Source organism: Eulemur rufifrons, chromosome 6, assembly GCF_041146395.1.
Source record: "Eulemur rufifrons isolate Redbay chromosome 6, OSU_ERuf_1, whole genome shotgun sequence".
NCBI classification, from domain to species: domain Eukaryota; kingdom Metazoa; phylum Chordata; class Mammalia; order Primates; family Lemuridae; genus Eulemur; species Eulemur rufifrons.
In genome coordinates, this window is record NC_090988.1 from 66968733 (window position 1) to 66982211 (window position 13479).

The 13479-nt window shown below is 37.7% G+C and overlaps 1 protein-coding gene across 8 annotated transcripts in view; it reads left to right on the plus strand.

Moving 5' to 3' along the window:
- NUCB2 (nucleobindin 2) overlaps positions 1–6869 on the plus strand; it is a 64711-nt gene extending 57842 nt beyond the window's left edge. For 7 of the 8 annotated variants that reach the window (XM_069469647.1, XM_069469648.1, XM_069469642.1 and 4 more), the window contains 4 exons: positions 2370–2459; positions 5829–5999; positions 6271–6349; positions 6751–6869. In XM_069469647.1, the coding sequence (XP_069325748.1) occupies positions 2370–2459; positions 5829–5999; positions 6271–6349; positions 6751–6758 (348 nt within the window). In that variant the 3' untranslated portion in view covers positions 6759–6869. Of the gene's footprint in view, positions 1–2369; positions 2460–5828; positions 6000–6270; positions 6358–6750 lie in introns of those variants that run through there. The other variant, XM_069469643.1, reaches the window with a different exon arrangement.
- The last annotated feature ends 6610 nt before the right edge of the window (positions 6870–13479 follow it).

Genomic DNA, 13479 nt, shown 5'->3' on the forward strand with positions numbered 1-13479 from the left:
TTTCCTGGTCTACTATATTCACTTCCCCACTCCCAGAGTCTAAGAGTTTCACATATTGTCCCCTCTCCTTAAACCTTTAAGACACTTCTCTTTCTTCCCTCTGCCATGGCCTTGCCTCTCATTTTACTGAGAAAATAAAAGTAATCAAGAGGATTACTTCATCTTCACACTAATCATATCCACCAACCAATCTGCATCTGTATGCATTTTTTTTGCCTTGCCTTCTATTAACATTTATGTTGCTGTTCCCATCGAAGGCCTTCTCCACTGTGCATTAGGTCCCATTTAGTATATCCTCTTCAAGGATTCCATTCCTGCTCTCATCCCCCCTCTCTCTTGCATCACTGTTTTCCACTCTCCTGGATCATTTCCATTTGGAGGCAAACATGATCTAATATCTTCTACCTTAAAAACAAAACCAAATCTCTAGTTACTGCCTCGTTCCTCTGCTCCTCTTCACAGCAAAACCGTTCTTTAGAGTTGGCTATTTTTCCTCTTCCTGTTATTGTTTAGCTTTCATTTTCTTAATCTGTGCTGAACACGCTATAGCCTCCACCATTCCATTGAAACTCTTCCTGTACGGTGACCTCTATCTTGTCAAATCCAGTGTCGTCATGCTTACTTGGCTTCTTAGCAGCATTTGATGCAGTTGATGCCTCCCTCTTTCTTGAAATGCTTTCTTTATTTGGCTTTTGGGAAACTACACCTCCGTAGTTTCCTCAGACCTCAGCACTCTTTCTTCTCACTCATCTTTGCTGGCTGTTCCTCCTCTTCCCACATTCTACATGTTGTAGTGCCCTTGGCCTATCCCTTGACCATATTCTCCTTTCTATCTTCATTCTTTTGAGGTGATACTATGGAGTCCACTATCATAGGTGATACTATGGAGTCCCATGTCTTTATACATGCTCAATATGCTGGTGAGTTGAAAATTTTTATCTCCAGCTCTCTCCACCTTTCCCTGAGCTCCAGGCTTGTATCTGTTTGACAGTTCCCTTGCATATTTAATGTATGTCTTCTCCAGATACATACTTGTTCCTCCTGCTCAGCCTTCTTTTTTTCAGCAAGTGAATCACAATTCGTCTAGTTGCTCAGGCTAAGTCATCCTTAACTTCTCCTTGCCTCACATCCTACATCTAATCTGTGAGATCTAATATTTGATCTGTCTTTCAAATAGGTACTGAATTTGATCACTGCTCCGCACTTCCACTTCTGCCAACCAGGTCCAAGCACATCTACTAACTGACATCTCTGCTTCTGTTCCTTACCGCTGTGCAGTTACTTCTCCACACAACAGGCAGAGTAAGCACTTAAAAGCACAAATCAGGCCATAGTACTCCTTGCTCAGAACATTTCAGTGGCTTGCCATTTTACCTAGAATATGATCTCAAATCCCTCTTTTATGCAAAAGTTATGACATCAGAGTCCTATGACTCTCACTCTACTATGGCCACACTGGCCTTCTTGGTGTTTGCCTCTCATCAAGCTTGTTCCCACTTTAGGGCATTTGAACTTAATGTTTCTTCTTTATGGAATTCTCCTTCTCTAGATCATCACATGGTCTGACATCCACCAGATCTCTGCTCAAGTGTCCATTCTTTAGAGAGACCTCCAAGACCACCCTATTTAAACTATTTGCCTTTTTCTGTAGTCCTTGCTCTGCCCCTTCTCCCTCTAAGCAAAACACTCACTCTAATACAGACATTGTATGCAAGGTAACTGAAATCCACTGTTTTGCTTCAGTGATTTCACCTGAATATTTGAGCTGTTACTGGTCTATTGACTGCTGGCATCCCAAGTCTCAAATAAATTTCTTTGGTCATTATAGAGTACACCTGTGTAACTGAATTTGCTACAGTCTGTAGGGGCCATTAAAGAGTATTTGGAGAGGTTGTCAGCTTTAGTTTTGATTTAGTTAATTGTTTTTAAGAAAAAATGTTGAGAGCATTTTAATTTAAACTCCTTTACTCTTGGCTAAGATAGTCCTCTTTCTGGAATGGTTATTTTTCTTACCCAAGCACTTGGCTTCGAGAGGGATATACCCATTGGGGTATGAGGGATGAGGGAAGAAGACAATACCAGCCTAACCAGTCTGATCAGCTGACTCAGACTCGTTGATCTTTAGGATATTAGGTATAGCACACATTTTCAAATTTGAATTATATAGAAGAGGAAGATAACCTATTTTCTGATTCTAGTATAATGTTGAATTTTCTGTTTTTAGGTTTTTTCCTCCAGTTCCTGTGGATGTTAGGTTAGTCCTAATTGCTGTATGTTTATATAGTAGCATCTATTACAAGACAGTTGCTAGTGTCTAAATAATATGAGAAAGATTATCTGATACTACACATACATTTTCTTTTCATCAGGTTGATATTAACAAAGACCGATTGGTGACTCTGGAAGAGTTTTTGAAAGCTACAGAAAAAAAAGAATTCTTGGAGCCAGATAGCTGGGAGGTAATAAAACCAATCCCAAATGGGATATCTGGTTCAAGAAATTTTATGTCAGTATATTCCACCCCATTATGTTTGCATGTATAGTCTCACTGTCTTGGTTTTTTATATAAAATAATGAACTTGATTTCTCAGAAAGCTTCTAGCATTTGATTTCTTATCTGTAATCATACTGCATATAATTAGAAGTCTTTTAAAAATTATACTTTTGTCTAAGTATAAAATAATATTCATTATCAAAAATTAGAAATACAGATACATTTATTTATTCATTCATTCATTTTTAGAGACAGGTTCTCCCTCTGTTGCCCAGGCTAGAGCACAGTGGCATGATCATAGCTCACTGCAGCTTTGAACTCTTGGGCTCAAGTGATCTTCCCACCACAGCTTCCTGAGTAGCTAGGACTATAGGTGTGTGCCACCATGCCCTGCTAATTTTTAATTTTTTTGTAGCAATGCATGTCTTTCTATGTTGCCCATGCTGGTCTCAAACTCCTGGGCCCAAGCAGTCCTCCCATCTTGACCTTCCAAAGTGCTTAGGATTACAGGCATGAGCCTGTCTTTTTATGTAATAATATTTCACAAACATTTTCCAATGTCATTCTTCAAAAAACATTATTTAAAAAATGACTACTAGGCCGGGCGCGGTGGCTCACGCCTATAATCCTAGCACTCTGGGAGGCCGAGGCAGGTGGACCGCTAGAGGTCAGGAGTTCGAGACCAGCCTGAGAAAGAGTGAGACCCCGTCTCTACTAAAAATAGAAAGAAATTATATGGACAACTAAAATATATATATACAAAAAATTAGCCAGGCATGGTGGTGCATGCCTGTAGTCCCAGCTACTCAGGAGGCTGAGGCAGTAGGATCGCTTAAGCCCAGGAGTTTGAGGTTGCTGTGAGCTAGACTGACGCCACGGCACTCACTCTAGCCCGGGCAACAGAGTGAGACTCTGTCTCAAAAAAAAAAAAAAAAAAAAATGACTACTAAACATGCAGTTACGTGGTTATAGTACAATTTATATAATCATTCCTCTAGATTTAGATATTTTGGGTAAATTCAAGTATTTTAATGTAATAAATAACACTGTGATGACTGTCCATTTATTCATACATTTTGGGGCAACCTATGATGATTTCCCTGGGATTAATTCCCAGGAATAGAACTATTCTCAAGATTTATGAACATTTTTTTGGTTTCTCAGTATATCATGCCAAATTGCTTCAGAAAAGCATACCAATTTATATCACAGCCAACTGTACTTAAATGAGGTACCAGCCAAATAGATTAAAGAAAGAACATCTTTTTCTATATTAAAAATAAAAAGATTACCATTTAAATTTTTAATTGTCCAGAAAGTAGTTTGAGATAGGGTGACCAAGTATTCTAGTTTACCTGGGACTGAGGGGTTTGCCAGGATGTGGAACTTTTCATTGCTAAAACCAGACATTTCTGGGCAAATTGGGAAAGTTGGTTACTTTAGATTGAGATCAGAGAAGTCAGCCTCTTTTTGTTTTGAATTTTGTCTAACGTGAAATATTTCTGGACTTTGGAGAAGAAGAAGAATGCTAAGATTATTTGAATATACATTCCCTTTAGTGCATCTGATAAACTAGAAGATCAAGAGATAATTATATACTTTTATTTATTTCTTTTGAGACAGAGTGTCACTCTGTTGCCTGGGCTAGCATGCAGTGGCATCATCATAGCTCGCTGCAACCTCAAACTCCTGAGCTCCAAGCAATCCTCCCATCTTAGCCTCTTGAGTAGCTGGGACTAGAGGGACACAACACCATGCCTGGCTAATTTTTAAATTTTTATTTTATAGAGACAGGGTCTCGCTATGTTACCCAGGCTGGTCTTGAACTCCCGGCCTTAATCTGTCCTCCTGCCTCAGCCTCTTAAAGTGCTAGGATTACAGGCATGAACCACTGTACTGGGCGAATATTTGTTTGTGTGTGTGTACATATATATATATGTATATATTAAAACTCATGAGCCCGGGTGTGGTGGCTCACACCTGTAATCCTAGCATTCTGGGAGGCCGAGGCAGGAGGATCGCTCAAGTTCAGGAGTTTGAGACCAGCCTGAGCAAGAGCAATACCCTGTCTCTACTAAAAATAGAAAGAAATTAGCCGGGCATGGTGGCACATACCTGTAGTTCCAGCTACTCAGGAGGCTGAGGCAGAAGAGTTGCTTGAGCCCAGGAGTTTGAGGTTGCTGTGAACTAGGCTGATGCCACGGCACTCTAGCCTGGGCAACAGAGTGAGACTCTGTCTCAGAAAAAAAAAAAAAAAAAGAAAGCAAAACTCATGAGTTTACATTGATGTCTCCAATTTTAATCCAACACCTTCGATTTCAACACAGAATTCAATCTTTTGTTCTTTTCATATTTCATTTGAAACCTAAGTCCCTTTTCCACAAAAATATTGTACTTGCTTGCTCAATCCTAGAATGTACGAGTTTTAGAATTGCTAATCCATACCTCTGCAAAATAAAAGTTTAATGTTTGTTTAGATTTTTTGTTGTTTTTAACCTGAGGGCATATAGTCCAAATATTGTGATTGAAAGTTACCTGGTTTAGTTTTTTTTTCCCTCCCCCTTCTTCTTTTTTTTTTAATTGTGTTACAATTTCCTTTTTTGTTTGTTTAAGACAGAATCTCACTCCATCGCCCTGGGTAGAGTACAGTGGTGTCATTTTAGCTCACTGCAGCCTCAAACTCTTGGGCTCAAGCGATCCTCCTGCTTCACCTCCCTAGTAGCTGGGACTACAGGTGCTCGCCAGAACATCTGGCTAATTTTTCTATTTTTAGTAGAGAGGGGCTCTAGTTCTTGCTCAGGCTGGTCTCAAACTCCTGAGCTCAAGCAATCCTCCCATCTTGGCCTCCCAGAGTGCTAGGATGACAGGTGTGAGCCACCATGCCCGGCCTCCCTCCCTCTTCTGTGGGTTATCTTATTCATTTAAAATAAAAGTACTGTTTATTTGCTTCTGTTTTTTGTATTCAAGTTTTGGAATTTTCCTGTCCTCATGGATTTTTAAAAATGTTCCTTTTTTGAGTATGTGAAACATTAACGTATTTTCAAAACAATCTGTTCCAAAAAAGTGTTTAATTTCTCTTCTACATTTTCTTTCTCTTTTCTATCCAATTCTCACTCTTGGCCTTTAGTAACCAGTCTCATTCTCTGGGTTTTCCTTTCTGTTTTTCCTTTTGCTCTAATGAATACATAAACATATTTTTTTATTTCTCCTCCTTTCTTACCCAAAGATATAATACTATACTCTTTTGTACTTTGCTAATCATAGAATTTTAAAGCTGAATCAGACTTTATTGTTGTTTTTTTGAGATTATTCTTTCCTCATTGTTTTTGTTTAGACATTGGATCAGCAACAGTTCTTCACAGAGGAAGAGCTAAAAGAGTATGAAAATGTTATTGCTTTACAAGAAAGTGAACTTAAGAAGAGGGCAGATGAGCTTCAGAAACAAAAAGAAGAGCTACAACGTCAGCATGACCAACTTGAGGCTCAGAAGCTGGAATATCATCAGGTGGTATTTTTAAAAGGATTATGACATTAAAAAGGATTTTAGGTGCTTTGCTGAGAGCCTAGGTTTTTGTAATATTTCAATGTACTATTAACTATAGTATTTTTAATTTTAGTATTTTGTCATCTGCTTTGTGAAATGTTAATCTAAATTTTAGAGTTTGAATATCTTTTTTTAGAAAACAATTTTGTTAGTTTGTTGTACTTTGTCAAAGGTCACACATATGATAGAAAGCCAAATAATACTTTTAAGACTTTCTTTATTCATTCACCAGGTCATACAGCAGATGGAACAAAGAAAATTACAAGGAATTCCTCCATCAGGGCCAACTGGGGAATTGAAGTTCGAGCCACGTATGTAATTTTGTTTATTTATTTGTTTAGGGAAATAAACCATTGCATAAATTAAAATCCACATTTATTACAAATATAATTTCAAATCATTAAGCTTTATGGTTCTTTTTTATATATTTGTAGAAATAGAGCAATTTGCACTACAGAAAAATGAAAATGCCTCCAGAAGTTTTATGTATCAGCAGATCTTAAATAGTGTATAATTTGCTAACCATATTTATAGTGAAATGATTTATTTCAACATTATTCATAATTCTAATCAATTATATAGATCTTACCAGAGAATGTGTTTTTTAAATTATAATCTATGATTAGCTAAGCATATTTTTAAAAATATATCTGTACATGAAAGAGCCTTCAGAAAAGTACCTTTAAAATGAGAGCATATTTTTTTTCAACAGATATTTGAAGTCCAAACTCCGTAAGAACTTGGAAGAAAGCTGTTAATTCAACATCTATTTTGTCTTTTTAGCTCCCTTCCTTTTTCTCGTTTCAATAAATATTTTAAAGCATATTTGGAATAAAGAAAGATACTTTTAAAATGGTAACACATTTTTTTGGACAAAGATATTTAAGAATTGAAGTCTACCAGAACCAGAAAGAAAACAAACTCACTATCTGCTCTAACATTCATATCTCCCTTCTTTTTTCTTTGTTCTCCTTTAGTGATTTAATTAATTGGCCTTATGCAATAATTTAATGAAACTGTAACTATTTAAGTGAGAAAGCTCTGTCTATTGCTTTTATTTATTTATTTACTTTATTTATTTATTTTTTATTTTGAGACAGAGTCTCGCTTTGTTGCCCGGGCTAAAGTGCCGTGGCATCAGCCTAGCTCACAGCAACCTCAAACTCCTGGGCTCAAGCGATCCTTCTGCCTCAGTCTCCCGAGTAGCTGGGACTACAGGCATGTCCCACCATGCCCGGCTAATTTTTTTCTATATATATTTTTAGCTGTCCAGATCATTTCTTTCTATTTTTTTTAGTAGAGACGGCGTCTCGCTCTTGCTCAGGCTGGTCTCGAACTCCTGACCTCGAGCGATCCTCCTGCCTCGGCCTCCCAGAGTGCTAGGATTACAGGAGTGAGCCACTGCGCCCGGCCTGTCTATTGCTTTTAAAATAAATTGCTCTCACTTACTCATGAAGACAGATATTCTTTTTTGGGTGCTTATCATCCCCTTTCACAATAAATGTCTCTTTGATATTAACAATTCTTCTGAAAAGGCCATAGTATTTTCTAGTGTTTTCTGGTAATTTTTTCCTGCTTTTAGCAACCTTAACTGCTAGAAATTCTTCAACTCAATAGCTTTTGCTACCATTTTAGGTCATTTTTCATTTTTTTTTTTTAACTCCATACTTTATCATTTGAGATTAGGTTTTGCTACATACAATAGAAAAACCAAAGATAACAGTAGTTTAAGTAGGAATTTTTCCCTCTTACACAAAAGAAATCTAGAAATAGGTAGTGTCTGGATTTTTCCTGCTCTGCTATCCTCAGTACATGATTTTTATCCCCACATTACCTCACTCTCATTCTCACTGTCCAAGATTGCTGCTGGGGCCAGGGGGGAAGGCCAAGAGAAAGGGCTGTCCCTACTTGAGTCTGCTTCCTTCCGGCAGGCAATTTTCCAGAATAACCAGCAGTACTTGCACGTACATCTCATGGGCAGAACTTAGTCACATGGGTGGCCACACAGTTGTCAGGGAGGCTGAGAAATCCACATGGCAATGTGTCTAGCTAAAAGTTAGGAATCTTTTACTAAGGAAGAAAGGAAAAGGGAATGTGTGGTGGGCAACTTTTAGTTTTAACCACAGTCAGCCTTGTTGGCTACCTAAATCCCTGTGTACATTCTTCTGAGACAGAAAACATTTACTTTTCCCTTCCGAAAAAGAAATCACCAACAATCCAATCCATTATTGCATATTAGCTCAAAGACCATGATATCTGGTGACACTCTCCTCCATCAGGTTAGGATGTGGCTTATGTTCCGGTCATCTACACACTAAAGACAAGTTTTCAGCCCCAAGAACACCAAATGCATCATGCACAGGTGCAAGAAAACTGCAATAAAATTGACCTTTTAGAAGAGGGGAGAATCGAAAACATAGCTGTCACTGATCCACAGCAATTAAAAAGTTCTGCTTGACAAAAATAGTAAAGTCCTTCTGCTATAGTCCATGAATATATTCCTTGGTTTGCCCATCAGGCGACCCCCAATTCACCTTTCTAAGAGGGACTCCCTTATTTAATATCCTCAGGGGCCCTTGGTTTTGCTTTCTGGAAGGTTTTTAATCTAGATTAGTTTTTAAGGACAAATCTGAATGGGTGTTAGAAAGTACACCCTCCTGGGAGGATGGATAGCTTTAGCAGTTGACTTCCTATTATTGTGGGCTTGAGGGCTCGGGGATTTAGATAGTTAACGGCTACAGGCTGTTGCAGGCCAGGTTTGGGTTTTTGCTATTGTTTTGTTTTGTTTCTTGGCCAAATGGTTCGCCCCAAACTTAGTAAGTTTCTGGTGTGTTTTCTTCAGTCATTTCCATGAGTTGAACCACAGACATAGTTTTAAAATAGTTAAAAGACAGTTTTTAACGAAGAACCTCATCATTTACTTGCTGGCCTCTACTCTCTCCATCCCCTTAGGTCTTAAATGAGTGATACCTACTTGAAATCCTTTCAGACTGTAGGCTTGGATGGGATGGCAAGTCTTATTCTGATCTTTTCTCCTAGGATGGCTCCTATTGGCAGAAAATTCTTAAGGGAAGGTTCCATATTGTGGACTGAGAGCAATTCCCTCAGCAAAGCTGTATTCCCTTGCATTTCTGCAGGGTTGTTAGCCTTAGCCTGAAGCACATTTCTCTTACAGGACTTTGCTGAAAGAGGCCAAAAGCAGCCAATACATGCTAGCATTCTGCAGTTCTGCCATCACTTTTTCTGATACCTTAAATTCAGTTGGCAGAAAGTCTCACTGCCCAAAGCCCTAGCTCCTCAACTAAGCCAACCCCATACTTTTTACTTGTTGCACCTTACTTCGAGCTAGCAAATTCTGTACAGGTCAAGATTCTTGGTTGTAGGTATTGGATCTTCTTTAGCTATTAAATAGAAAGGGATTAATTAAGGAGGACAGATAGCTTACAGAATTTTTGGGAGAGCTGAAGAAACAGACGTAGGTTGAGCTTCTAGGAACCACGTCACAAGAGTGGGACTGAAGAAGTTGCCTGTCAGATCAGGAAGCTGCCTGCCGAATCTGGAAGCCGTGACCAGTGGCCAGCTCTAGAGCCACGCCACCTCTGCCATGCTTTGCGCCAGCAAAAATGGATACCTCCTGTCCTGCCCCTCTGCACATATAACTTGGTTCTGAGTAAGTCTCAAGTGAGTACATCTGCTTGATTGGACCAATCATATCTGAAACCCTACCTACAAGGGAGGTTGGGAAATACAGTGTTTAAGTTGCCTATCTCTGTGTTATAGGAATGCATGTTAAAAGCTGTTGAATGAATCGATCTACTCTAGCACCTCATAATTTTACATTACATTTCTCTTAACATTAATAATTTTTAAACTCTTACTCTTTATTTTATAAATTTTTAAATAATCATTGCATATTCCTCTAAACATACTTGGGTTTTTTTTTCTTAAGTCATGGATCCCAAAATTAAATACAGCAATTGAGAAAAGTTCTCCTTATATACAGCTTTAAAAAACCCATAAAAAAACACTCAACATAGTAATAGTGCTGTGTTTTTAGAGATGGAGTAGAATTTCTGTCTCTATTGTGTAAATTGTAGGCAACGTGGAAAAGTGGTTTGGAATATCCTTTTGTTGATGACTTCTGTCTGTGACCAGAAACTGCTAAGACAGGCATTCTTTTGAGTAAACTTTTTTTTTTTTTTTTTGAGACAGAGTCTTGCTTTGTTGCCCGGGCTAGAGTGAGTGCTGTGGCATCAGCCTAGCTCACAGCAACCTCAAACCCCTGGGCTCAAGCAATCCTCTTGGCTCAGCCTCCCAAGTAGCTGGGACTACAGGCATGCACCACCATGCCTGGCTAATTTTTTCTATATATATATTTTAGTTGGCCAGATAATTTCTTTCTATTTTTAGTAGAGACAGGGTCTCGCTCTTGCTCAGGCTGGTCTCGAACTCCTGAGCTCAAACAATTCGCCCGCCTCGGCCTCCCAGAGTGCTAGGATTACAGGCGTGAGCCACCGCGCCCGGCCTTGAGTAAACTTTTTTAGATGGTGAACCGGGGTTAAATCAGAAAGTAATTGAAGGAGAACTTAAGAACAATTTCAAGAAATGCTTTTTTGGCATGAGCAAATATGGGATGGATGTAGAAATAGCTCACAGTTTCCAGCAAATTTATGTAATTTATATTACTCAGAAAAGAATTATTAAGCCTAAAATTATTTATGGATTTAAGGAATTCCAGTTTTTGTGAGTACTGGGCATTTATGAGTGAATATTATTTCTGAGAATGTTGCAAATAGTACTCTTTTCAGCTCTGTTAGAAAGTATTGATCTTGTGTTTAATTTCTGTCATTCAATATTTCTTTAGTTATTACATAGTCTTTGTAAACCAAGACTTAGTTGTAGCTGACTTAGTAGTATATATTCATATTAATAAGTTGAAGTTTTGTTTGACGTGAATTTTCATGAAGCATATAGATTTTATAGTATACTGAAGTACAAGTTAAGTATCCCTTACTCGAGATTCTTGGGACCAGAAGTGTTTTGGATTTTGGAATTTCTCAGATTCTGGAATATTTGCATTATACTTTTAGCAGTTGAGCATCCCAAATTTCAAAACCCAAAATCTGAAATGCTTCAATTAATATTTCCTTTGAGCATCATGTCGGCACTCAAAACTTTTTGGATTTTGGAGCATTTCAGGTTTCAGATTTTCAGGTTTGAGATGCTCAAACTGTATATAGAATTAAAATTAGATCTTAAAAGATGGTAGTTCTCTAGAATATTTAACTCTCACTAAAGGCAACTGCAATTTAGAAGTAATGGTGAAAAATCCTCTGAGACATGGCTCTACATTTTTTAAGCCAAGATTTGTTTAAAATAGCATTATTTTTATGCTAATTGAACAGGTTTATATTACTAATAAGCCTAAATGAAAATCTGTCTTTCACATGAGGAAAAATATAAAGAAAACTTTAATGTTTTGTGACAATGTAATTTTAAAGATAGCCTAGCTAATTAAAAGAGGGGGGGTAAGAAATCTATTTTGTTTTCCTTAGAGTGAAATTTCGACAAGCCCAGTTCTGATTACCAAATACGTCTGAGTCTTTGTTATATAGCTGTGCAGTACAATCAAGAAGAAATGGAAAAAAAACCAGAGTTAGATGATGAGCTTCATCATTTTCATGCAAGATTTTTATTACCTGAAGAACCTACTGGAGAAGTCCAACTTCATGTTTAACCACTGGTGCCTCAACTTAATGCTTTTTAAATTCATCTGTCTGTGTTGGAATTGGGAGATAAAGTGTATTAAGTAAAATACAGAGTTTACTTTTTCGTTCCTTGTGGGTGATATAGTGGGAAGACTGTAATGACCACCTGCTTTTGAGATGTGAAATTTGAAAGAAATCAGACCTTTTCCTTGATTTTTTTTTTTTTAACACACTATCATTAGCAGGATTCCAGTCTTTCCCTACCCCACTTATTTATTTATTTATTTAAATGAGCAGTTAGCTATGAATTAGTAGCCATTTCTTCGAAAATCCAAGAGCTGAGCCAGAACAAGCAGCAGCAGCAAGTGATGAAGACACCAATTTGAAAAATTTGGATTTATGGTTTCTAGCACTGTCGACCTGTTTATTGAGATAAAAGCAAAGCAAAACAAAACCAATGAAACTTTTGATTTAATTTTAGGAATTTAGATTTTTTCAAATATTTCCTATAGAATTACGTAGAAAAATGACTACATTTCATGTTTATAAATATTTACATTTTTCACCGCAGAGCTTTTAGTATATATTTTCTTTAATGTCAGTCATGCTCTTGATGATGATGGATGCCAAGTACCAGCTTGGCTGTCAGCCAGCCCTGGACAGTGTACTTCTGCCTATGTGTTCACCCTTCTGGTTGCCCTCAAAGCTCTGCCTGCCCGTGTAAACAAGTTTTTTTTTTTTGTTGTTTATAATCTATTGTAAGCAATAAATTTGACTTTTGCTATGCAAATTTACTTACCTTATTTTATCTTTAGTAATAATATCTTTCCCAAGTCTTTTCAGATTTATGAATATACATCTCAGAGTGTTAAAATATTTATTTTACATTTCTTATAATTTATTTTACAAATTTCTTATAATTTTTTCCTCCATGGAATTTTTAAATGAGTAATGATTTGTTTTCCATGTGATTTTAAAATTATGACTTGTCCAAGTGATTTAAAAATTGAGAGGAAAAATAAAATCGCATCTTCTCTTTTCTATCTCCCGTGAATCGTATTTGGCATTATTTCTGTTCAATTTTTGTCCATTTTACATGTGTATTTTTAGTAATGTCACAATATGTATCATTTAATTCAATCCCTCTCCTCGCTTTAGATTCCCTGTATGTGGGGTGTGAAGCACATATATAGCCTGTGCCATCCTGTATTTGTTTTGTACCATGTTGCTTTGCCCCCTTTGCTGTCCACTCTGACCCTTCAGTTGTCAAAGTGATTTGGATTTGCTTTACTTTTAAATTTACCCTTTCTGTTCTTGGTGTTTAGTGATGTATAGATGATTTCCTTTTTAAAACACATTTACCAGCTGGGCATGGTGGCTCATGCCTATTATCCCAGCACTTTGGGAGCCTGAGAGAGGAGGATCATTTTAGGCCAGGAGTTTGAGACCAGCCTGGACAACATGGTAAGACCCCATTTCTGCAAAAAATACAAAAATTAGCCAGGTGTGGTGGGGTTGTCTGTAGTTCCAGCTACTCAGGAGGCTGAGGCAGGAGGATCACTTGAGTCTGGAAGTTTGAGGTTGCAGCGAGCTATGGTGATGCCACACACTCTAGCCTGGACAACAGACTAAGACCCCATCTCAAAAAAACAAAACAGACCAGGCATGGTGGCTCATGCCTGTAATCCTAGCTCTCTGAGAGGCTGAGGTGGGAGGATTGCTTGAGGTCAGAA